General features: G+C 37.4%; 1 protein-coding gene across 1 annotated transcript; it reads left to right on the top strand.

Moving 5' to 3' along the window:
• The first annotated feature begins 1580 nt into the window (after positions 1-1580).
• Positions 1581-27447, top strand: ints6l (integrator complex subunit 6 like). Its single transcript, XM_056242350.1, has 19 exons — positions 1581-1717; positions 1803-1888; positions 2005-2082; positions 10409-10558; positions 12959-13048; positions 13171-13354; positions 13811-13939; positions 15245-15408; positions 17109-17261; positions 19059-19191; positions 20095-20189; positions 20492-20602; positions 20766-20981; positions 21265-21391; positions 21973-22115; positions 22219-22447; positions 24533-24913; positions 25071-25164; positions 26203-27447. Exons 1-19 carry the CDS (start codon positions 1693-1695, stop codon positions 26303-26305), a joined length of 2691 nt encoding a protein of 896 aa, XP_056098325.1. The 5' UTR covers positions 1581-1692; the 3' UTR covers positions 26306-27447.

The following is a 27447-nucleotide window of genomic DNA, read 5'->3' as shown; positions in this document are numbered from 1 at the left end:
TTCAAAATAACTGAATGGTGACTAAAGCTGTCATTCTTCTGGATAGCATCTAATTTTTTTGTGACAGAATTTTTTATTTTTTGGGTGAACTGTACCTTTAAGGTTTGACAAAGCTCAAATGAAGCATTTCGTTAACACAAAAAAATCATGTTAGCAAATGAAATTTGAATACCGCCATTATAACAATTTCAGTTTGGGCGATTTTTTAATACCCCCAGAGTGAATTGATCTTGGCATTTGACAACACAACATACAGCATTTATGTCGTCTCTTTAGTTTATTAAAGTAAAAAAAAAAAGTAATTCTAAAGAAACCATAGAAAGAAACCCACACGCCCTTTAAAATGAATGCTCATTCAGACGACAACTACCACCGCTTCTTAGGGCACAACACAAGTACAACCATAGACTGTAAAAAACCATAGACTGTTTTTTTTTGTGTTGCATTAACAGAATATCAGACTACAGAGAAATGAAAACAGGAAGAAGAATAGGACGACCTTTATAAGCCCCGCTGGGGACATAGCATATGCAGTTAATGAATGAACAACACTGACAGTTTCACATAAAAAATATGTCCTTGTTGTGAATCAGGATACGAATATAACAAACAGAAACCCTGCACAATACAGCGGAATGTGCTCTACAATAGGTGATATTATGTTAGTGGTAGATCTCTCCAATGGCACGTTTCTCACCATGAGCAAGCTACTGAATTGTGGTTATGTAAAAATGCGGCTGAACGATCATAAGGTACTGTATCATCGACACCTGTTCACAGATTATTCCCTGCAGAGATTAAAACACATTATAGTGCAGAGTAAATATACCATTTTTGTGAACACCCTAAATGCCTGCAAATTTATGAGGTAAAGCCGCACGTTCAGTGTCTGTGATTTTTGTGAACAGGATTGCCTAGCCTCCTTCCCTCTCTCACATTCACACAATCAAATGGCATGTACAGGGAGGCTCCACGGAAACCGAGGAGCACGATTTAGGAGGAGCCAGTGCCTGACAACGCTGCTTTTCCTCTCGCTTCGGTACCGCCGTTCGTTGTCACGGTCTAGGGCGGTTTGGTGTATTAATGGCGCTTGCCTATGGTCTCTCAAATGAGATAAACAAGAGGAGGGGAAAGCGGGCGAGGATGGATTTCTCGATGGTCAGGGGGAGGCACAATTATTATAAAAATCACACGGAACCCAAGCTACTCCCCACCCCCACCAAGACAGCTAGACGAGATCAGAAAGGAGGGGGTTGCCCTTTCTATGAGTCAAAAATGACACTATAGGTTTTAAGTGAACTTGTTAAATCTGTCAAACACACAATATAATAGCAGTTATGCCCCCTTTAACAGGCAAAAACTAGATTACAGATTACACAAATGATACACATCCCCGTCCTCCCGATCGGGCTCCGTCCGCAGCAGCGAGCGCGGAGAACTGAGGGGATAAGAGGCATTCCACGACCTCATTGCATATTTATACGGAGGTGGGCGTGGCTTCGCGTCTCAGCTCAGCCAATGGCGTAGCAGCGGCGGGGCGAAGGCGTTTCGGTCTGTTCGGAAGAGAAGTTCTCTAACAGCGCGAGCCCAGCACTGCTCAGAAAAGACAGATAGAGAATCAGGCGGCTGCAAAGGGTGGCAGTACGACCCTCTTTTGGGGGGGTCTGATTATAACAAAATATATACACACATATGCATGCCCAGGGCCGCAAGATAGGTCATATGCCGATTATAGATATTTTAGCAAACATCTAGACGTATATCTATACATTTTAAAATGCCTATTTTACTTTTCCTGATAGACACGTCCGCTTCTATGAATCAGCGCACTTATTTGGGTACGACGTATCTGGACATTGCTAAAGGCGCGGTTGAGATCTTTATGAAGGTAAAGCATAATTTTACCCCGACTTTTTCAGCATACTGTTGTACCTTGTTAAAGTTAAGGATCCCTATGACAGGATCAGTTTGAATGAATGTTTATTGTTTCGTTTTCTTTAACAGCTGCGTGCCCGAGACCCGGCTAGTAGAGGCGACAGGTACATGCTAGTTACATTTGATGATCCACCATACGGCGTAAAGGTAAATAAATACTACTAAATTGTGCTTATATGTGGTTAAAGCGGAGATATTTTTCTGACAGTGAGACTCTACTGTCCCTCTGGTTTGTAGCATCGGGTCGGGCGGCCTCCCGGTGACGAAAACGGCTAATTTTTGTTAAAATATCCGCAGACCCGGAGCAGCGCAGCCTCTGAACATGGCGGACATTTTGCTTTTGTGTTGGGAATGCTCTCGAGCGCTGAGATGGAGGCGGAGAGATTTATTATCCTCTGTGACGTAGTGCATGACGCGTGCGCGGGCCAACTCGGCCCGGATTGGACAAGCATCCTGCCCTCTAGCTCGTGCCCTCCTCTTGCATTCTGATTGGTCACTGTAGCCTGAACAAATCAACACGATTTGATTTGTGCAAGAGCCATCAATAACCAAATGAGGCAGGAGATGCTTTGCAGTTTTACATTGCTCTTGACGAGAGAGATAAGCTTGTATGTTGCCCTTGAAAACAAGCATAAACTTCCTTCCCTCTCCATTCGCAAGTACATTCACCTCCTTCCCATTCATATTTCAAATTCCCAAACACCAAACAGCCAGGTGAAAGGTGATTAAGTATGCTGTCCTTTTACATTTGGTCACTGAAGTTGAACATCAGATATTCCTATACAAGCATGATTGCTATTTGCTCACTTTAAGCCATCATTTTCATATAAGGCATTAGTGACTTAAACTTACATCACGTATGAGACCATTTTGCACAACAGATGGCAAGCATATAATCTAGAATACTAACAACTAGGAAATAAATGCTTCCTGTGGAAATACAAGCATTGCTACTAGTACAATGCACAGCTAAGGTAATGGATGGTCTTGGTGTGGTGAACGGTCAGGCATCTGTGTTAATTGTACGCAAACAAATCTCTTTATTCAGAATACTAACTAAATGTCATGGTCGTCATGAGCAGGATATCTTGTAGTCGTACTTGCTTAGTGAATTACTTGATCATTCTAAGACACAAGGGCACGACTAGACTTGTTTGTATTACATTCAGGGGCGTCATGCACCTAATTTTTTGAGAGGGCAACAGTGACAGATTGACAGATCTGGCACTGCTTCCTAAGACTGTGAGTCATGATAGTCTAGTGGTGTGAATTTGTAGTATGCAAGGGGCCAGGTTCAAATCCTTATATAATAAAAATGTTCATAATGAGCTAAGCAAATGTGCAACTGAACTCCACTGCCAGTGATCACCCAGCATTTTCATGTGGAAAACAGTAGTACTGACCAATTTGGGTTTCAAAATTATGATTATTATTAAATGATAATTATTATTTACGTATTTAAAAAAAAACTTTGGTTACACTTTATTTTAAGATGTCTTTGTTACACTGTAATTGTGCATTTAAGTACTGAGTAATATTAAGTAACATGTACTTGTAGGATTCCTAACCCTATACTAAGTACATATAGTTACTAGCATTAGGGTTTACTTTGATTTAGGGTTAGTTACATGTAATTATCCATAATTTATAGTTATTACTACAGTAACTATAGTGAGATTACACTATAGTAACTTAAAAGTGAGATTATACATGTAACATATGTAACAGTGAACCTGTAATATAAAGTGTTACCAAAACTTTATAATACAACTATTATTATGTAATAAAGTTCTCACGGTATAATTACTGCAGTGACCTAGTTATATATTTTTGATTTATGAACCAAAGCAAGAACATACATTATTAACGTCTTTGCTGTCACATTTCCAGAATATTCAGTACATTATAAGTCCTGCATTGATTCAGTCTCCCACGGATTCTGTATCTAATAGAAACAAAAGATTTTAAACCAGTGCATTTTGTGAATTAGAGGCTGTTCTCTGTAGTCCTTCAGAGAAACACACCACACCTGCGACAAAGATTCTATAGTTCAGAGTTCAACCATTTCACATAAGTTATTTTCATAACAGCTGACATTTAAATGTTTAGGCTATATAATACACGTCTAATTAAATGCTAAAACTCTTCGGTTGTGACTGCAAATTAATATTTTGTCAACAAAATACAAAAAAACACCAGCAAGTAAAAACTCCTTGGTTCTGCAAAATTCACCATAGTGTTTACCAGCGTGCTTAAAACCCACACACCCGTCAAATCCAGTCAAATAAGCAAAAAAACAACAACTCCTTAATCATTTTTCAGACCTTTCTCACCCCCACATTCAGCCATCATCTGTTTATAGACTGGTGTGCCAGTTCTCTTATATTGGATATGGGAATTGTGGTTATAGTCACTTTTCCCAGCCTAATTTCAAAGTATCGTCCACTCTTTCTCCCAGCCTGTACTTGAATCGAGGTCTGCACTTTCTGACATGTACATGTGACATGGTGCTGTCTGGGTTCCTGTCTTCTTTGTTTGTGGTTTGACATTGACAATGAAAGTAGCTTTGCTCTTTAGCAGTTCATTAGTATGGACTATCTGGCAAGTAGCCAGTCACTCTCTTGGGGGGTTTTCTTACTCCACTGCTTGTCATTCAGTTTTCCCACCCTGTTTCAGTTTATCCAAGATAATCTGAGGGCTGTCTTCCAAGTGACACTTAACTATTTAACTAAAGCCCTACATTTCCTGCTTATAGCCAGGTAATATGCACTAATTATTCGTACTAGATGATACGGCATGTTTTATTGATGAGAATGTGCATTATCTTACTATGTCTTTGTTTGAGATGCTAAAGTGTTACAAGATATTATAACCACCCTCTTATATAAGCTCTTAGCCCTCTCTAAACTATTCGTAGCCAGCATGTTCCTCCTGTTTAGAAAAATACTTCTCATCTCAGCCAAGCAGTGCCTCTTCAAAATTAGCGGCCAGGCTTACCCAGTTCTCGACAAGAATACACTGGGCAAATACCAGCCTAGCAAGAATCTGGCCTCTGTGTCTGACAGAGTGCCTTTTTTATTTCCTGTCAATTATTCATGAGATTTTCAGCAGCTAAACAGTGAAGAGCTCCAGTGAGCCTCCAGTCCTCACAAAGCTCTCTTTTCCTGTTTGTGTGCCTCTCTTGTTGTCTGAGCCCTGGCCAAGCAGAACATTATTCTTAGCCTTGCCTATTTTCTGAAAGTTGACAAAGTTTTTGCCCTTTGCAATTTTCTTAATCAGTTGTCCGATTGCTTATCATTAAAGCAAAAGGTTGAAGAATGAAATGAATTTGTTTTGTTGTAAACTTTGTGTTGTTTCTGTCTTTGGTTAATGGAGGAAACATGCAAAATGCATACAACTGCATTTGTGGTTTACTTCACGAAACCACAGTTATGTTATTTTTGCTTAATACAAACAATGTAAACATATTAAAGGGATAGTTCACCCAAAAATGAAAATTCTGTCATTAATTACTCACCCTCATGTCGTTTCAAACCTGTAAGACATTCGTTCATCTTCAGAACAAAAATGAAGATCTTTTTAATAAAATCTGAGCGCTTTCCCTCCATTGACAGCATACGCAACTATCAATTTCAAGCCCCAGAAAGATAGTAAAGTAATCCGTGTGACTCCAGTGGTTAAAACTCAATTTTATGAAGTAACTCTAGTCTTTGTTTACACAAAAAAACATGATTTACCACTTTATTTACAAAATATTAACCTCCAATGCACGTTCGTTCGCACAACAATGTCTGCTCTCGCGTCAACACAACACATGGTGCTCTCGTGAATGCGTGTTGGAGATTAATATTTTATATTTGGAGATTAAATAAAGTGGTAAATCGTGTTTTTTTGTGCAAACAAAGACTTGCATCGTTTCATAAAATTGAGTAGCCTAGTTTATGACATATTTAGATGTTTGGTTGAACTATCCCTTCAAGTTAGATATGCTGTTCAAAACTAGTGATAGTTTACTTCAAAATGAAAAATTTGCCATCTTTTACTCATCTGTCATAAACCTGTAAGACGTTTGTTCATATTCTAATAATAAAAAATAAATCTTTCTCTATTTTTTTATATTTTCTCACCGTTTTTGTCCATCCATTTGAAAGTCCACACAACCAACACTTTCAAACCTCATTGACTTTTGATCGTCAAGCAAGTATCTGTTTACCATATTTGATGGGATAGTATGTACATCAATCAATTTTTATATGTTTTTAAAAGCCTAAATTAAATCTTGCGTTAAACTGCTTGATTTATATGGATTACAAAGTCTTTTTGTACTTTTTAATTTGTGAAAGTTTTGGTTGTGTGGACTTGCATGGACAAAAATGATAAGAGAATTTAAAAAATATCTTCATTTGTGTTCTGAAGATAAACAAAAGTCTAATGGGTTTGGAGCGACAAGATGGTGAGTAATTGATGAAGGAATTTTAGGTGAACTATACTTTTAAAACGGACATTTGTGGTTAGTGGATCATGTTCATAGTTAATGGGATGGAAAAGTAAGTTGGTTAAAAGTAAATGCAAAAATTAGTACAAAGAAAATCTTTAGCATCATTTGTTTGCAGATCCCACTTGATTTTTGAAAATTTATAATGCAATGAAATTCATACATTTTAAGTGACTTAAATTTCCAAATAGCTTTCACAGTCATTGCACATTTACATACATACATACAGGACATCAAATATTTTGGTGTAGCCCAGAAATATCTAGTCTGTGAGTCCGGTGGCCTTATCATTCTGCCACGTTTATCCTGTAGACTGCCTCATGCTTTATCTTGCTCTGAATCTTGTGAAGTGGGAGTGGTTGTAGTCCTTTCTTCATGACAGATAGGCAGGCCAAATATTTTTTTCAGATATTCACAATGTTGCTCCTCCTCCTTAAACCTCATTCACAACAGATACTGTAACTGAACATATAATCAAGCATTTCTTTGCTTTGGGTCACTATACATGTCGATGATAAAGGATGGAGATCACCAAGAATATCTTGTCTTAGGTTAGGATGTTGTTCACTTAAATTCAAAATGAAGATCTATTTGAGCTTGTCATGAGCCTGATGGTCCCTCTGATCAGTGCTTTGGCTGGTTAACCAGCTCTCATTCCATTAGAGTGACAATTTTAGTTCCTGCCTGGCCTTTATCATCACACATGACATGCACCACCCTTCAGACCGCAGACGTGTCCCTCCTGAAAAACTGGGTGGATGTGTGTAACCCAGCTCAATGGTTTTCCTCGATCGGTTCAACCTTTAGGCAGTAGAAGAGATTAAAACCTGGGACAAGGCAACCTGATCCTGGAATAATACTCAGGCCATAAGGGCAGTCGCTTAACCCATGTGAATCTACCCTAGGTCACCACGTGCCCTTTCTGTTGTGATGATTCCCCCTCAGATCACAAGAGCTAGATTTATATGACTGCCGGTTTCCTCAGAACATGAGCCTAACAAGAAATATCTCCTTATCTGTCAGTTTATGTAAAACTGCTCATTTGTCTTGTCACCTGTCCTGCTTTTGGAGAGGGAAGACAGTGCCAGGTTTGTTTTATGGTATGCTAATTCTGAAAGCTGAAAAAAGAAAACGCTTTATATTGCTGACTGTAACTGAACAACAGCTTTATGTTTATCTAATATTATCACTCTCTCCATTCTGCTCTGGAGGGACATATATGGGCAAATCATACAACACTTCTCAAGATGATACCTGGGCCATATTTCACCTCAAAATCAAAATAAGAAATTATATTTTTGCCTAAAGCATAATAGGGACAACTGAGGTGTCTTTTTTGTGACATAATTTTTTTTACAATAAGTGCATTAAGACAATAAGTGCATTTTCCTCCTAAAAGTATTTATACATTATGAACGTATTTGTTGTACTGCATTCATTTATGCATATTACATTATTACAGTAATACAAATCTATTGAGAATCACAATTGTCAAAAGCAAAACATCTGATACATTGAAATAATGAGAAAATTTGGGGCAAAGTGACAAAAATGATGTCACAATATATAATAAAAAAACCTAAAATTATTCTTAATTTTATTTAAATAAAACATAGCTACTTTTTACTATATTTTCCCCCTATTAGTTTTGGGTTGAATATGATCTGTAATAATATATTATTTAAATTGTAAAGTATTTATACATCATGGACATGGTATATTTGATGTTCTGCCTTCAGTTAATTTTTATTTAAATAAAAAAATACCGTTTTACAGTAATAAAAATGACAATGAGTAGCCTATCACCACTGAAAATAAATGAAAATCCCAAATTTAAAAATGAAACATACCAGTAATTCTTCATATAAAATATAATTGCTATTTTTTTTCCTTTTAATTTTGGGATGAAATGTAGTCAATGCTTCCGTGAGATTTACTCATATGTGGATTACATTGTTTGTTCTTTCCTCTGTTGGATCGCCGTCAGGTTTTCACTCTTTAAAGAAGGGTTTGAGTTTACATTTCCTTTGTTAAAGCAGTATTATCCTTTTTCCTGGCTTATTCAGTGTTCACATTCTCTCCCATCTTCTTCTGCCTTGCTGGACAAGCGTGTGATTAAAGGAGAGTCTGATTGCAGTCACACTTCTTCAGAGCCAATAAATTGTTAATGCAGAAGGAAAGAAAGACGGATGGGGAAAAAATAGAATTACTCTGTTGCTTGAATTATTGAGTGCCAGTTAGAAGAGCTACTGCTTGAACGGTTTCTTTTTTTTGTTCCATACATGGATAGAGAAATACACTGTCCAGCCCCTACTGACCAATCTCTGTCTGCTTTGTTCTTTAATGCTTCCCAATGAACATAAATCTACACACACACACACACACACACATACACGCACACATCTGAAGCTCAACCACCTCGGGATCTGACCTGTTAAGTCTTCTCTCCCTTGTGGGGATTTACAATGTATGCAGGTTTATGTAATGTGTTGATTTATTCACACTGAGTAAATTTATGTGGAGCAGGAATCATTTTGTAAAAGCAGATTTAGTGAACTATTCACCTCGGTTCTTTTCTCAGCATCTGAACTCATTATATTTGTTGTTGTTGTTTGGTTTTGGTTTTGGGTGAGCAGTAAAGTAATGACTATTCTTCTACTGGGAGGGGTAATGTGGGTCAGGGACAGACACAATAATGTCTTTTAAAGATAGTAAAACAAGTCAAGCCTTATGTAGCGGATCTTTGTGGCTTCTCTTCTACATGCACACATGTACAAGTACAAGAGGACACAAACATACTTGCTCATTCAGATACTCTGCAAAGCTTGTTATGTGGACTTTTTGGGTCTTGAGTGTCTGACTGTATTTCCACACTTCTTTGGTGTCTCTCTCAGCTGACGTTTAGGTAGTGAGTTGTGCTTGGCTGATCATGGCTGTAATAGTAAGGTGTTTAATTTCACTAGGCGAAAGAGTGAGAAAAGCTACCAGTGATGTACAGGTACTAGGATGGAAACTTCTGTTTACTGTGTAGTTTGCATAAGATTTGATTATGTTTTTAATAATCCATACAGAGGCCTAAAAGGTATTTGGACACTTAAGGAGAATTTAAAATATATGAATGTAGATAAAAAAAAATCTAAGTGGCATTTGCAAATAAATGATGCTAGAGCTTTTTTTTTTTCACATTATGAACATAATCAGTGACATTTGACAACTTGAAAAAGAGTCCAAATACTGTTTGGTCTTGATTTAAAACTGTAGATCTATATTTATATTTGTATATTCTCATCATTGAAAACATTGCAAGCTTCTGTTTGTGAAATGTCTGTTCTTGTTCTACCTGGTTTGATATTTTGTTACTTTTAAGTGTGACTTAAGTGTCCAAACACGACCGTTCAAAAGTTTGGGGTTAGTAAGATTTTTTTTTTAAAAAGAGAGAAAAAAATAAGTTAATAGTTTTATTCAGCAAGGATGCATTAAATTAATCAAAGTGACAGTAAATACATTTATAATGTTACAAAAGATTTCTATTTCAAATAAATGCTGTTCTTTTGAACTTAATATTCATATTCAATATTCAAAAATCGATGTTTTCCTTTGCAAAAAAAATATTGTGCATGAGCATGAGAATGATTTCTGAAGGATCATGTGACACTGAAGACTGGAGTAATGATGCTGAAAATTCAGCTTTAACATCACAGGAATAAATTACAAATAGAAAACAGTATTATTTTCAATTGTAATAATATTTTACAATATTACCGTTTTACTGTATTATTCATCAAGTAAATGCAGCCTTGGTGAGCAGAAGAGACTTCTTTCAAAAACATTAGAAAATCTTACTGACCCCAATCTTTTGAACAGTAGTGTACATTTTGGGTTCATTGTATAAATGTCACTGTCGGAATGATTGATATTCCCAAGGTTATATGGAATTATTTTTCACATAATGTGTGTGTCTGTCTCTGTATATGGTAGGCGGGTTGGAAAGAGAATCATGCCACATTCATGAGTGAGCTGAAGAACCTGCAGGCATCTGGACTGACTACACTGGGTCACGCTCTCCGCGCTGCCTTCGACCTGCTTAATCTCAACAGACTAGTCTCTGGCATCGACAACTATGGTCAGGTAAAAATTCAATCTCCCTTCAGTATTCAGAAGGCCAAAACATTCTTTATTCAATGAATTACTCCTGGCTATTCTGCATGCAGCATAATAAGAACGGTCTCCTCACATAACAAGAATACTAACCACCATAGAGAAGAACACACCCTCACAATATTCAGATCAATCAATATTTTAAGAAAATGTAACTTTAGTCCCATCCAGCCTTGAATGGTTTGCTACTTCTTTGAAGGGAACAAATACATTATATATGTCATTTGCAGAACTCATTCAGTGTGTGTATCAACATGTTCCTTCTCTGGAAAGTAGCTGGAAAGAAGCCATTACACAAAAATAACCATTTCACAGCACATCTAAAGTGTTCCAGAAGGCATGAGAGTGACCCAGCTAACATATGGGAAAATGTTCTGTAGTCCAAAGCTTTAAAAGCTTCAAGCAGCACCATCCATTCAGCGAGGCTTTGTAGTGTATGCTTTCATCGGCAGTAACAGGGGGGCTCTTTACCCGGGAGGAGGAATGGATGTAGCGACATGCAGAGATTACAGAGACAATTTTGTATCACCTCACAGCCACAGGAGTATCACCTTAATTTAATTTGATTTGTGTGTGTTTTTTATACAACATCAAACATGCAATTGGATTATTTGTTATTCAGATACTTTATAGGCACACATTAAGACCATGCTGGATTAGCTCAAACAGAAGACATGCATTTTGAGAGATAACCCTCAGGCAGTGTGCTAATCTACATGCTGAGTTTGTACTGAGGGTGTGTAACTGAGTGCTGACCCCTGCAGTATGGACAGAGAGAATGCATCTTGTATTCACTCACCGACCGTTTACTGTATTAACTACAATTAGCAACATCTGTCAAGTTTTAATGTTACTACCTCATTTCATTGAACTGTGTAGGAATTAAGTTAAACCTGGAACAAAAAACAAGTTTTAGGATTTTGTAACATTTTAAACAAAGATAATTTCTGACATGAACTTCTTGTTGAAATGCCATTTTTTTTAGTTCATTGTTTTACTTACACCACTAGTCCAGTCATTTTAAGCCAAAATGGGGGTCAACCTTGAACAAATTGCAACAGAAGCAAACTCAACTGATTTTGTATCCTCAATATGTCCTGAGTAAGGAAAAAAAAAGCCCAGAAGAATCCCATTAGGGGAAAGTTTAGAAAAAGACCCAAATATATCCCATTCATACGCCTATTCATTCTTTTTCGCACGTGAAAAGGGTAAACATTTTAACCTTTAGATATCATCATGAAAATCACTGAGTTGATTACTTACATCAAGACAAACAAAAAAAGTATTACAAGTTTTTTGCAATTGTTTGTTAACATGGACAAATGGTGCATAATCTAATTACATATGTGCTAATTTGCATAAATACCCAAACAGATCTAAACACTGGGTATATAGCAGGTGAAAATGTCTTGTAGAATTTTGTTGACATATAACAGTAAACTATTTAATATTAAGGTCTGAATGGAACCCATTTAGGCTACCCATGAACATTAATGCAGGAAGAAGTACTTTAGAAACCAGCCTTTATTAATTATTATGGCAGAGATGGGGTTTTTTTGCTTTACGGCAAAAAACAGATCTGATAAAATGAGCATCAAACTGAAATAACCCGGCGCCGTATACATGTGGTGTTCGAGGCGCACATACAATACAGACTGCCGACAGTTAAACAGGGCGCGCGCAGCTCTTAAAGGGGCCACACCTTATTTCCACTCGTTACAGCGTCCATCCTACTGAACAGGTACCGGTGTACAGGGGGAGGGGATCCGGCCGTGAGTGCGAGCCATCTCTGCATGAGTGCTATTCACGACAGTACAACTCCACAGCGACTCTAGGGGTCGCTGTTTGACAAAAACGGAATTCCTACTTAGTGCTGCTTTAACTGATGTTAACAAACGAAACCTCATGAAACCATGAAAGCAACAAATGAAGATGATGTTCTTTTGAACTTTCTATTCATCAAAGAATCAAAGAAAGTAGCACTATTTCCACAAAAATATTAAGCAATGTTTTCAACATTGATAATAATAAGAAATGTTTCTTGAGCAGCAAATCAGCATTAGAATGATTTCTGAAGGATCATGTGACACAGTAATGATGCTGAAAATTCAGCTTTGCCATCACAGGGATACTTTTTAAAATAAATTCAAATGGATTCGAGTTACTTTAAATTGTAATAATATTTCACAATATTACTGATGATTCCACAGTCATATATAAGACAAGCAGTTTGGTAAATGGATGGAAGGAAAGATCAGATTTTTGGACCTCACTGCTTATTATGAGATTTAAGCGTTTTATAGAAGATCACAGAAATAAGAACCCTATTTGCGTTTTGGATTTTTTAAGAAATTGTGTCCTCTCTTCTAGGGTCGTAACCCGTTCTTTCTGGAACCATCGGTCATTATTACGATAACAGATGGTAACAAACTGACGCACAGCTCTGGGGTGGCTGAGGAGGTGAGGGACAAATATTCTTTACCATTTTTTGACTTGCTTGTCCATTTATATCATGTATGTTAAGTTTTGCAGGCGGTGTGTCCCGATGTCATCTCACTTCTCGTTTTATCTTCCTCCTTTAGCTACATCTGCCGCTGAATTCCCCGCTGCCGGGTAGTGAGCTGACAAAGGAGCCGTTCCGCTGGGACCAGCGACTCTTCGCCCTGGTCCTGCGGCTGCCAGGAATGGCCGTGCCCGACGGCGAGCAGCTAGGCAGTGTGCCCACTGATGAGTCTGCTATCACCCAGATGTGTGAGGTCACTGGAGGTACATCCATCGGCTTAACAATCTTACGTTTCAGTGCCAAACAGTTTTAGAATGTAAACGTGTATATTAAAACCCAGGTCTGATGAGAAAATACAGGTTAAAAGATGTATCTAATCAACCATTAAGTTCGATTTATGAGGCCTGGATTCCACGAAAGTGCTTTAAATGGTCCTTTAGACATGTGGTTCTAGACCCTATTTAAGGGGGCTTCAGCCCGGTTTTTCATCTCAGCCCCTGTAAAACTCTGCAATTAATCTGTCAGCCCCCTTACAAGTCTGTTATTATGTGATTTCTCGAATTGTCTGTCTTTTCAGAAAATGTAGCAACGTTGGATTTTTTTTTTTTTTTCAACCTATACACTGAAGTTCCATAAGCACAGGGTTATTTCAGTTGATTTTGCAGATTTTGCTTGTTTATTTATTTTTTCCTCTCTTTTTCTCACCCACTCTCTATTAGGCCGCTCTTACTGCGTGAAGACACAAAGGATGCTGAACCAGTGTCTTGAGTCTCTCGTCCAAAAGGTTTGGAGTGGAGTTGTAATACACTTTGAGAAGAGCGGTCCAGATCCACCTTTGATAGGTGAAGGTCAGTGCTGATAATCTGATTCCATGTTAGTTTTGTGCTTCTTGGGAAAATAATTAAAGGAATAGTTCACCAAAAAATAAAAATTCTGTCATCATTAACTCACCCTCATTGTCGTTCCAAACCCATGAGACTTTCATTCATCTTTGGAACACAAATGAAGATATTTTAGTCCAATTTAGTCCTCACGATTTAGTCCATATTTTTTGAAAAGAGACACAATCACTTTATATGATGAACAGATTTAATTTGGACATTTATTCACAGATAAACCTTCATCAACTCGCACATCAGTTGTGGTAAACGGAAGCTCAAGCATGTTCGCTTGATGTGCGAGAACCAATGAGGTTTATTCTCGTGAGTTACGCAGCACGTTTGAGCTTCCACAAGAACTAATGAGGTTCATTCTCATGTTACGCAGCACATTTGAGCTTCCAGGAGAACCAATGAGGTTCATTCTCATGTGTTACGCAGCACGTTTGAGCTTCCACAAGAACTAATGAGGTTCATTATCATGTGTTACGCAGCACGTTTGAGCTTCCAGGAGAACCAATGAGGTTCATTCTCATGTTACGCAGCACATTTGAGCTTCCAGGAGAACCAATGAGGTTCATTCTCATGTGTTACGCAGCACGTTTAAACTTACAGGAGAACCAATGAGGTTCATTCTCATGTGTTACGCAGCACGTTTAAACTTACAGGAGAACCAATGAGGTTCATTCTCATGTGTTACGCAGCACGTTTAAACGTACAGGAGAACCAATGAGGTTCATTCTCATGTGTTACGCAGCACGTTTAAACTTACAGGAGAACCAATGAGGTTCATTCTCATGTGTTACGCAGCACGTTTGAGCTTCCAGGAGAACCAATGAGGTTCATTCTCGTGTTATGCAGCACATTTGAGCTTCCGCAAGAGGTTTGTTCTTGCGTGTCAAGCAGGTTTGGTGGAGCTTCTGTTTATGTTCACTGATCAATGTTTATATGTGAATAAAATCCTAAATTAAATCTGTTCATCATATAAAGCGATTGAGTCTTTACAGAAAATTTCGACTAAACCACTCAATTCATATGGAATAGTTTTACGATCTCTATGAACTTCTTGAAGCGTCAAAGTGGTAGTTACTTAGACTGTCAATGGAGGGACCGAAAGCTCTCAGATTTCATTAAAAGATCTTCATTTGTGTTCCGAAGATGATCGAAAGTCTTACTGGTTTGGAACAACATGAGGGTGAGTAATTGATGAATTATTTTTTCATTTTTGGGTAAACTATCCCTTTAATAGACCATGATCGTCTTCTCTTTGTACAGATGGTCTTGTGGATCCAGCTCGTCCTTCGTCGTCCTTCAGTCCGCAGCCCTGGCACAGCTGCCACAAGCTCATTTACGTCCGGCCCAACCCCAAGACAGGCGTACCTGTGGGTCACTGGCCAATCCCAGAATCCTTCTGGCCTGACCAAAACTCCCCCACTTTGGTACATTTTAAAACCTGCAAAATAGAGTTTATAAGTGCAGAGTCAAGGAATTAGTTTTTATTGTCAACTAAACCTATTAAAAACATTTTTGTTAACTGAAATAAAGCTGAAATATAATTAAATATATTAGATGAAATATTAATAGATATGTTTGTTGATTTTCAACCAGCTTTGTATTGTTACAATGTGATTGTACAAATGAACAATGTGTACAGTTTCTCCATGTTACCTGCACCCAGATATCCCCGTTCACTTGTCAGCAAAAGTCAGCCGGATTGACAGCTCAAGGCTTTTGTGAAAACTACAGATCATACTTCTGTTTTTTTGCATTCCCTCTCATGGACAGTGAGATCGATCCCAGTGCATTATGGGTGTTGAATTTTCCCTACATTTGGCATAAGGGAATTTTTTTTGGCCACATCGCTTTTTCTCCATTTCTCCATTTTCTCTAGTCATTTAGCATTTTTTTTTTAAATTATTCGCCTTCCTACTGCATATACAGCCATGTTTCATTAAAAGCAGAGAATAGCCCCTTTAAACTAAATTAAAACTAAAAATGTTTCATAGGCAACTGACTGAACTAAGTTTAAGCTGAAGCATAGTAAAATTACTAACTGAAAAAAAAAAAAAAAAAAAAAAAAAAAAAAAAAAATCACATAAAAAAATGGAAACTAAAAATATAAAAATTAAAGCTAATTCAAAATATTAATAGTATATAAATAACACTCGCCCAGTCTGACTTTCCTCGCATTTTCTGCACTGATTTAGGGGAAAACATAGTAAAATGTGTTAAATCTAGCTGAAAACACTATAAATTTGGCTAAAATATTTAATGAGTGAGCACAGAAGGACTTTCTGCTGAGCTTTGGGACCTGGCAGACAGTCAGCCATTTCTTTTTTCAGTCAGCTTCTTTCTGCTTATTAAAATGGAAACGTACTAGGTTTGCAAAAGGAGTTTTGATAGGTGTATAAGCATTGGCTCATCCAAGCCGAGTGGATGAAGCAATTTATTAGCCAAAGGTAATGACCTCTGCAAACTAAAGGTTAGCTTTCATCTTGCTCAAACAGTGCTAATGAATGTGGATGAAGATAAGAGAGCTGAAAGGAGTGGTAACATGAGGAAAGGCTTCACTGTCCTGAGGTTTCCCACCCCCTCACTGTCTATTCTCTCTTAGACAGTACACTGTAGAGACAGCAGCTGGTACCATGCCAAAGTGCCACAGCTCAGCTCAGCCCGTGGGCACTGTGAGAGACATTGCCAGCAGAATAAGACTGCTGTAGCTCACCAGAGCTTTAGCACTTACTGCTAGCTTAACATGAGGTCATTTCCTTCCTGACATCTCCGCTGTCATGTCTGCAATATATTGTGAATCAGTAGCACAATGGGTTTGGGTGCAGTTACTAACACGTTAGCCTCGAAAGATGTCAAATTAAGCTTTTCTGAGTGATTAAAAGGCTGTTTTTTTAATATTTCATTTTTTTCCAAAATGCTTCCTTTGGTTTATTGAGTGTTCAGTCAGTGTTCAGAGAGTATCTGCTCAGGGAATGAACAGCTTGTATTGTCATGTGCCTGTAACACATGGGTCATTACCCGCTGGTGCTGTAATTACAGGATGAATTGGCCATCTAACAGAAAAAAAAAATTGTGGAGAATGTGTTACAGAGGCTTTCTGTTTAACAGTTTTTTTTTTTCTCTTTAGCCTCCTCGATCTTCCCATCCTATGGTGAGGTTTTCATGTGTCGACTGTGAACCGATGGTTATTGAAAAGCTGCCTTTTGACAAATATGAGCTGGAGCCGTCCCCGCTCACCCAGTACATCTTGGAGAGGAAATCTCCGCACATGTGCTGGCAGGTGGGACACCTTTCCACACAACTATTTAATCTTTTTGCATGCCATCTTTCACAGCCATGGTGAATAGATATCATGGTGTTAAAAGAGCAGAAAGAAACAGTGGGTGTTTAGATTTTCCATATTTACTGGAATGTATAAAGCACAACACAAATTACATGTCGAGTCCTGCATTTAGTAACTGGTTAAGCAGCAGTTTGAATGAGATATTGTTGTGGGGTTTTTGGGATTCAAAAGTTTTGGGTCCGTAATATTTTTTTTTTTTGTAAAGATATTAATTTCTTTATTCAGCAAGGATGCATTAATTGATCATATGTGACAGTATTTATAATGGTACAAAAGATTTATATTTCAAATGTTTTCAACATTGATAATAATAATAATAATAAATGTTTCTTGTGCATCAAATCAGCATATTTGAATGATTTCTGAAGGATCATGTAAGACTGAAGACTGGAGTAATGATGCTGAAAATTCAGCTTTGCATCACAGGAATAAATTACATTTTAAAATATATAGAAAACAGTTATTATAAATTGTAATACAATTTCACAATATTACTGTTTGTACTGTATTTTTTTATTAAATAAATGCAGCCTTGGTCAGCATAAGAGATTTTAAAAAATCATTTCAGACCCCAAACTTTTGAACAGTACATTAATTGTCTTTGACATTAAACGGTTATGCAATATTTCCTTCCTGATGTCCGTCCATTAATACAGATTGTGCAGGGTTTCTTATAGTATTACAGTCAGCAGATGCTTATCTAAAGTGACTTACACTAGAGGAAACTTGATTATAGAGGAGCAAAGAATATTATCAATACCACCGTATGAGAGTAGTCCAAATAAAGTGCAGTAGAGTAGAATTAAACCCTAATATAGATTGTTATGAGTTTGAAAGTGCTCACAGAAAAGTTCTCAGCCATGCAGATTGTGAACATATTTATAGGAGGTTGCTGATTCAGAGGCAGTTCTGAATGCAAACATCAGATGTAGCATTTTATTCATGAGTCTCGAGTCATATCTAGGGACTAAAATATCATAGAGATTTAGAGGTGGGCTCTTTTGGCCTGCAGCAGTTCTCAACAGTTCTAAAAGCCATAGCAACTGCATTTTATTTTCTATTTGACTAATCAAAATGTTCTTACGGCCCAAAGAACCTGAAAAATAATATGACTCTGATGCTGGGCCATGAGAAGGGCATGATTACTTTTGGAGATGGAATAATGTTATACACTTGTTTTGGTACATTTTGGTCTTCTATGAAATGATGATAAATGGTCTCTCAAGAGCTATTACCTCCTAAACCATTAAGTTTCTTGAAAGAACTTACACAAAGGGAGGTGACTGTACTGCGGTAAAATTGAAGTGTTTTTCCATGCTTTATTTTGTTGTATACACATTCTATAAATACCTTAGTCAATACCTGGAAAGGTTTTTTGTAAGTCCATTCTTTTGATATGTTGTTCCTTCTTGCATCATACATTCATTTAGCCCATCTAAAAAAACAATATAATTGATGTTTGTGTTTGTTTTTTTGGCATGGTTACAATGTTACATTATCACTTGCCTCACTATAGAGCATATAAAGAAAACAAGGTAAATGGTAGATCAATTAAATAGAGCACATTCATTTATAAGCATATTTAGAGGCATTTATAGCACACTAGGCTCTAAGGAACCCTTTTAGCTAATGAGCTGTTGATAAATGGGTTTTGTCTCTGAGAAACAGCTTCCTGTGAGAGCTGAGCTCTCAGGAGACACTATACAATGCTAACTCCTCTCCCCCGTCACCCAGGTGTTTGTGAACTGCAGCGGCAAACACAGCGATCTAGCACACCCGTTCGGCTACCTAAAGGCCAGCACTACACTCACCTGTGTCAACCTCTTCGTTATGCCTTACAACTATCCCGTCCTGTTGCCACTCCTCGGTACGTGTGTTTCCTCATTGTCATTTTTTTTTGCACATTCCCAACCTTATGCCATACATGCTATGTTCTATAGCACATTTCATACACAGCAGTGATGCTTTGTTTAGCCATGATAAAGAGATATAAGACAATTATATAAAAATAAACGAAAATTCTCAATTATAAAATCATTAAACGAATAAAAACACACACATACACACAATACACTTTAACATTTGTACACTTTTAAGTGTCCATTTGGGTTTGCACAGACTAGTCGACTTTAAAGGGATAGTTCACCCAAAAATTTAAATTCTGTCATCACTTATTCACTCTCAAGTCGTTCCAAACCTGGATGAGTTTCTTTCTTCTGTTGGTAACCAGACAGTCGACGGTAGCCATTGACTTCCATAGTATTTTTTTCCTACTATGGAAACTGTTTGATTGTAACTTAAGTAACTAAAACCCACAGCTCCACTATTAGTAGAGAGACACTGCCAGGTAGAATTAATTCACACACGCTATTGCTCTCTCATTAATGCATTCATATATCTGATAAGAAGAACTGAGGAAAATAAGCTGTTATGTAGGGGAACAATAGCCTTGTGGGCAGCGCTGTGTAATTTCCCATAGTTGTGCTCAAGGCAACCCCGCGTTTGAGTCTCAGCTCGAGGTTCAGGCTTATTTGTTCATTAATGACGTCATCAGCGACAATTCGACTCTACTTTAATCACATAAATGTCGTTCAACCCCTATTGTCCACATGTTTCTTTTTTATTTTGTATGTTGCTGCATAAATTGTGTAAGATTTCTGTGCCTCTTTCATTTCCTCCTGAGAATTACATAAAAGAAGCATTTCAGAGCTCTGTAATGTAATGTGGTGGCTTTCTACAGCAAACTTACCATCTCTTATTCTCCTTTCAGATGATTTGTTTAAAGTACACAAGCTTAAGCCAAACCTCAAGTGGCGTCAGGCCTTTGAAATGTACCTGAAGTCCATGCCTCCTTACTTTCTCTTGGTAAGATGCTCTTCTTTTCTACTTAAAAAAAAAATCCCAATAGTGCACAGAAGTGTCCTGCTTAGAAACAAAAAGACACCTCCTTTGTGTATATAAATCTATGCAATGTACAATTCATGGGCTGTTAGATGTTCTTAAGGGTCACTTGTAATCTGACCTCTTTCATGAGTTGTATTTGTTCTGTAGTCTGTTAACAGCTGTGATGAGGTCAAGGATATGTGCTCTGAGTGCAGATTCATGCTCATTTTCACTTCCTTTGTATCTGCTTCTCCACTCTTCCTCTCTTTTTTTACTGAGTGCAGCCTCTCAAGAAGGCGCTAAGGATGATGGGAGCCCCAAATCTCATCTCTGACAACATGGATTGTGGCTTGAGCTACAGTGTCATTTCCTATCTAAAAAAACTCAGTCAGCAGGTGAGTGTGATTGAGCTGCTCTGTTTCCTGGCAGTTTTTTTGTTGAAATTATGTTCAATGGTATTCAAACTAACGTATTAAATTCATTTAGTAATAAATCTTGTTTGTATGAGGCCTGAGTGATTCAGCTTTTTAAATCGAGTTGATTTACTTGATTTTGTAGGCAAAGATTGAGTCAGACCGTTTGATTGTGTCTGTCGGGAAGAAGCCTTCTCATGAGATGGGCATCAAGGTGAAGAACCACTCAAGCGCCCTGTCTTTGGCTCACCGCCGTGATTTCAAGCAGCTCCTGCAGGGCATCATGGGTGAGGTACCCCTCCGACTCATCGACATGAACTTCAAAGAGTTTGCTGGATTCCAGATCGCACTTCTCAACAAGGTACAGACAGTTTGAGTGGGGCTGAATTACATTACAGGGTCTATTTGAAATTAACCATGTCTCAGTTCACGTTTGGTGGTTAGAATGTAGGTATGCTAACATGGACAGAGGCATTTCTGCTGAACTCTAAAATCGTATTTTTTTCCTGATGCTGGTTAATTCTGATGAATTCTTACGACCGGACATCTTAATATAAGTCTTAGTGACTTGAAAACATATGCAATTGTCTGTGGGTTAGACTAAACTGTAACTTCTATAATCACTTACTAACCTTCTCTTCAAGGATTTGAAGCCCCAGGCCTATAGGAACGCTTATGATATTCCGCGACGGAACCTTCTAGATCAAGTGACTCGGATGCGTTCTAACCTTTTGAGGACAACGCAGAAGCTGATCAGAGGCCAGGATGATGGTAAATGTACCAAAGAGACAAAATACATTTTGCTAGGTTTAGTGAACCTTTCAATTTTCAGAGTCAAAAAAAGGTAATTGACTGTTGTCAGTAGTGTAGCAATGCATGAAGCACAGCTCACACAGAAGTCACTTTCAAACCAAGCAGCTTTCTTAATAAGAAAGTAAGCCATAGTTTTGTTTTTTTGTTTTTTGCCGTCCACGCAGAATGCGTTTTTGCATTCCACTTCACTGTTTTTTTCACTGTTTTTCTAGGTAAACAAGCTCTTGACGTATGTCTCACGCATGACACATGCATTCTAAAAACGTTGCGCTCAAGTTCAACTTCAAGTTTAATTCAACTTAATCAAGATATTACTCTTTGTCCATTCCACTGACCTGCGTATCGCATTTTTCCGCAAAAACGTGTCCTGTGTGAGCCGGCCCTAACAATGACCATATGCATTTAGCATAACAACAAGAGACACTGTTTCTTTTCACTACAAGAATTACATTTCTAATGCTGACATTCCATCAAAAATGTTCATGAATGGATAGTTAACATTTGTTTGAAATCAAACATTTTTTTTCATGATTCCGTAGACTCCTTGCACAGTATTCCAGTTGGGCAGATGGGAAATTATCAGGAGTTTCTTAAGATGATGCCATCACCTCTGCGTGAGATTGATCCAGACCAGCCCAAACGACTGCACACATTCGGCAACCCATTCAAACAGGACAAGAAGGTGCTTGCACATTAAACCTATCGCTAAACAATTACAGGTCAAAACGGAAGTTTTAATATACTAAGTTGTTTTGTTTTCCCTCTTCCTCCTCTCCCAACAACAGGGAATGATGATAGATGAAGCAGATGAGTTTGTGACAGGGCCACAAAGTAAGAAGCGAAGTAACACGGGGGATCTAAACTCGGGCACTGCCCTGAAGAGGCGGAGAAGTATGTCCCCACTGTTGCGCCGGCCCCAAACCCCTCCAATAATAACCAATCATGTACTGGGCAAGGGCCCTGCAGGGACTCAAGGCCAGCAAGGAATCATTAAACCCATCCCACTACACAAAGGTAAAGTTCTCTTAGGGGCACCGCTGACTGAATCTTAGCTTACTGTATACTGTTTTTTTATTTTTTATTTTTATTTTTAGTGAAACAGTAGACATTAGGGGTGGGCAATATGACCAAAATCTTGTATCATGATACGAGTAATTTTATTTCACGATAACTATATATATCACGATATACTTATTTTTGCTTTAAATAAGATTTTTATACATTTATTCTTATTAAAGGAGTAGGTCACTCCAGAATTAAAATTTCCTGATGATTTACTCACCCTCATGTCATCCAAGATGTTCATGTCTTTTTCTCTTTAGTCGAAAGGAAATTAAGATTTTTGAGGAAAACATTCCAGGATTTTTCTCCATATAGTGGACTTCAATGGGAACGAATGGGTTGAAAGTCCAAATTGCAGTTTCAATGCAGCTTCAAAGGGCTCTACACGATCTCAGCCGAGGAACTAGGGTCTTATCTAGTGAAATGATCTGTCATTTTCTAAAAAATAATATACTTTTTAACCACAAATGCTCGTCCTGCACAAGCACTGCGATGCACGTCCACGACTTCACGCATTACGTAGTCACGTTGGAAAGGTCACGCGTGATGTAGGCGGAAGTACCGAGTGTTTACAAAGCGAACGTACAAAGACTAAGTCAAACGCCCTTTACAAAAAAAAGCTAAAACAACGATTTCGGACAATTTTGAAAAAACCTCCTTCTCCACACATGTAAACACTGGGTTGCTTTTAAACCGCAATACTTGAAAACACATGCAAACGATAAACTTTTGTGACCGGTTGCACAGCAACGTCACATGAGCTTAACCGTTGCAGAGACAATAGGCCAAAATCTCCACCGGTTGACAAATTTCTACCGGTTAATCGTGTCTATCTGTATATCGGCCACCCCTAGTAGACATTATTCCACATTTTCAAACAGTAGTAAGCTACATTTTGTCACAAGACCTCATCAAATTGCCTGTTTGTAGTATCCAGTTGTTATCTTGCAAAAATGTTATTTTCCATTTTCAATTAAAAAAATAAAATCAGTTTAATCAAATGATTAGTCCAAAAAAGATCAGAGCTGTAATTACTTCTGGTTGAGAGTGCATTGCATTGTGGGACTGTTTAGTGTGCAGTGTGCTTTGCTGAATCAATGCTTCATTTTTTGTTTGTGGTCAGTAAAATGTTTTAATGTTTAGAAAACCATTTCTTATACTCATCAAGGCTGCATTTATTTGACCAAAGTACAGTAAAAACAGTAATATTCTGAAAAATGATTACCTTTCATGATAACAATTTTCTATTGTAATATATATTAAAATTAGGGCTGTCAAATGATTAATCGTGATTAATCACATCCAAAATAAAAGTTTTTTTTACATAATATATGTGGGTGCACTGTGTATAATTATTTTATATATATAAATACACACACATGCTTGTATAAATTTAAGAAATATTTTCATGTATATACTGTATATAGATTTATATATAATTTATATTATATATAAATATTTTATATATAAATAATATTTTTTTCTTAAATATACATGCATGTGTGTGTATTTATATACATACAAAATAATTATACACAGTGCACCCACATATATTATGTAAAAAAAACTTTTATTTTGGATGGGATTAATCGTGATTAATCATTTGACAGCCCTAATTAAAATGTCAATTATTTCTGTGATGGCAAATTATCATTACTCCAGTCTTCAGTGTCACATGATCTTCTATGGATCAGTCTATGTTGATTTACTGCTCAAGAAACATTTCTAATTATTATCAATGTTGAAAAGTTGTGCTGATACATTTCTTTCAGGATTCTTTGATGAATAGAAAGTTCAAAAGAACAGCGTTTATTTGAAATAGAAATCTTTTGTAATATTATACATGTCTTTACAGTCATTTAGATCAATTCAATGCATCCTTGCTGAGTAAAATTATTCATTTATTTCAAAAGAAAACTAAAGTTTACTGTCCCCAAACCTTTGGTAGCATATATACTATATTATATACTGCTATTCCACTGAAAAAGTAACCATGAATTAAAGCAATAATATGCCATCATTTGTTTTCTCATGCAGGAGCTGAAGAGAACAGTGTAGGCGGCACAGAAAGCAATGGGGAGCGGGAGCCTGGCGATGATGCTGGAGACGAGTGGCCTGGAGGAGTGGATGGAGAGGGAGAAGGAGAAGGACCTGCACCTGCACCTGCGGAGGACAGAGGAGAGGTGGAGGCACCAGACGGCGAGGAGGAGAGAATAGGACTGGAGAACTGTCTGGATGAGAGACTCTCTGATCACACACAGAACTGTGAGGACCTGAGTCCTCCAAGCCAGGAGGAGGCAATGGAGAGCAATGGAGAAGACACTCCAGAACAGGGCACAATCGTTATGATTCCCCTGGAGGGGAGTAACGCGGAGCTGCGCACTCGAGTCATCAAAGAGGTCCGCAAGCCTGGCCGTAGTGAGTATCTAATTATAATGCCAAATTTATTCTTTATACCCATTCATTTCTTTTTTTGCTTTGAATTATTGTCTAGGTTTAATCAAGTGGACTTGCACTATTAAAGAGGGTATATATTGTAGGATTTAATAAAGCCATTGCTCATTCTTTTCTGCAGATTATGAGGCAGTATTCAGGTTACTGGAGGAGGTGAAGGGGCCAGTGTCAGTGCAGAGGTACTTTATTCATCATGCCATCAAAGAGGCAGCCAGGTAAGAGCTTTCTTTAAAACTCACATGCCTTTCATGGTCCTCTCACCCACGACACCATAGAGGATGTCAGTATGTTGTACTTAATAATTTTGTTATGCGCTTCTGTCATTTTTATTAATACAAAGTTCTATCATGAAACTCTAGATGGCACAGGCTTATTGGTCGTTTACTCAATCTGGTTGCAATTACATGTTTATGTTTATATAAGCTGTATCAGTTGCCAATGAGCAACTATAAGCGTTCATCTATTATTTCAGTTTTATTTTTAGTAATCGTAGTAAATCCACTTAAACTTATTTTATTTCACTAATTTAAGTTTTTCAAGTTTATTTTTTTCATCTAATATTTATATTTTATTTTATTTCAGCTTTATTTCAATTAATAAAAATAATTTGTAATAGTTTTAGTTAACAATAACAGCACTGATCCTCTGCCTCTTGCATGTTCACTCTTTATTATTATAATTCAATTATAATTATTATAATTATTCATTTTAATTTTTAGTCACAGACATGTACAATCAAATCAAAATCAAAAGCCCAAAAAAAAAATATATATATTTTTTTTTTGGATTAAGGCTATGGGTCTTATAACGAGACTTTGAGCTCTGTTTAATATACCAAAATTCATTGCATAAAATTACACAGCATTCTCTCCAAAGTTAGTGCAGAAGCTCACAGAAGCCAGCAAAAATAATTTTCTTAATCAGTCATTTTGTTTTCTAAAAATATTTAAATATTCTTAAAACAAAACAGATTTACGTTAGAAGCAAAACTCTATATAAGCAAAATATTATTTATTGTTTTAAGCATAACCCCCACTAAATGTTCTTATATTCATACTTCAAACAAGTAAATGTATCAGTGAAAAAAAAACCTTATAGGATATATTCTCTGAACGCTGGTCTTAATATGGACGTTTTTTTCCTTTATATTATTTAGATATTTTACTGAAAATAGGATAATAATATATAAATATATATAATAATAATATTAATACACTGTAAATAAATCCAGCTAAATTCTCCGTCTCTTTCAGGTTTAAGAAGCGTGTGCTGATCCAGCAGCTGGAGACCGCTCTGGAGGAGATTGAAGACAAACAGATGCTGCCCGCACAACTCAACAATATCCACAGCAGATAGTGGGACGTCCCATCTCACCGCTGAGAGACACGCGAGACGATGGAGAAGTGGCAGAGCATGCCGACTGAGCACACGGGTTTGAAACTGACCCATCAGCGACGGAGAGAGAACATTAAGGAGGATGGAGGCCTGTCTGGCTCACGCTCTGGTCCAGGCGCTTCCAGTTACTGAATTGTGTCATAACTCTGAAAGAGTGCTCACAATGGAGAGAGGCGTTCCAGGTTTGACAGGGGATTTCTGTCCATTTGTAGGCTTTGCAGACCTAAAAATGATGTAATTTAGCCATAAAGTAATGAATAATGAACAAGCACACTCCAGAAAAGTCAAGCCTCACCCACTATGTGATATTACAGGGTCATCTGAGGCAGAGGTCAGCGTCTGTCACGTGATTACTGTGTGTCTATATATTATGTCTGTCCACTGTTATTTGGCATCAATGGATTGTTCAAAGCAGATAATAGTATGGAAAATCTAAGATCGATTTGTGTTTGCATGAAATGCCCGCAAGTCAAACAACTCAGTTGGACCTTTAAAGAAGTCTGGATCAGGAACTACACTAATGTAGACCTCTCAAAAGCAATAACCCCACAATCATCAGTATGCCAAGCTCAATTTTTCCTCCCTAACTGTGGAAAACAAATGAATTTTTCAGAAGAATGTCCTTGAGACTTTCGAGATTTGGTAGCTGGGCTGTTGTTGTATTTGTGGTGATATGTAATGTCACATAGATTAGCATCATTCAGTGTCCTATAAGCAATAGTGTCCAATGAAAATACAAACACCTTGTCCACACTTGGGAAATGCCAACTATTGTGTGAAACGAACTGGTCCACTGCAGAGTTTTGATTGTGTCCAGGATGTGGTCACCTGACATGTTTGGTCATCCTACGCTTCTCATCAGGGGAGAAGTCGCAGACTCCTAAGTTTCATTTCACAGACGCAAGTTACATTAGTGACCACATTCTTGTTGGTTCTGTTCATTTTTAAAAACAGAGGTGTACTACTTTTTAATGTTCATAAATATTAAAGATTATTTTTGGATGGTATTCCTACAAGAACATAAAAAATATTTTAAGAATTGTATAAAGCATTTTGTAAACTGATATTATATAGACAAAGTTTTATGATTTTTTTTTATAAAA

Source organism: Rhinichthys klamathensis, unplaced genomic scaffold (assembly GCF_029890125.1).
Source record: "Rhinichthys klamathensis goyatoka isolate OS25496 unplaced genomic scaffold, OSU_Roscu_1.1 h1tg000723l_1, whole genome shotgun sequence".
Classification (NCBI taxonomy): Eukaryota; Metazoa; Chordata; class Actinopteri; order Cypriniformes; family Leuciscidae; genus Rhinichthys; species Rhinichthys klamathensis.
This window is presented reverse-complemented; position numbering and strand designations above follow the sequence as displayed.

Bases quoted from the DNA above. Each gene is read 5' to 3' on its own strand.
- ints6l (XM_056242350.1), top strand. From the start codon at position 1,693: ATGCATGCCCAGGGCCGCAAGATAG. The intron at 1,889-2,004 runs GTAAAGCATAAT...TTTCTTTAACAG, and splicing joins CGGTTGAGATCTTTATGAAG to CTGCGTGCCCGAGACCCGGC. The intron at 15,409-17,108 runs GTACATTTTAAA...TTTTCTCTTTAG, and splicing joins ACCAAAACTCCCCCACTTTG to CCTCCTCGATCTTCCCATCC.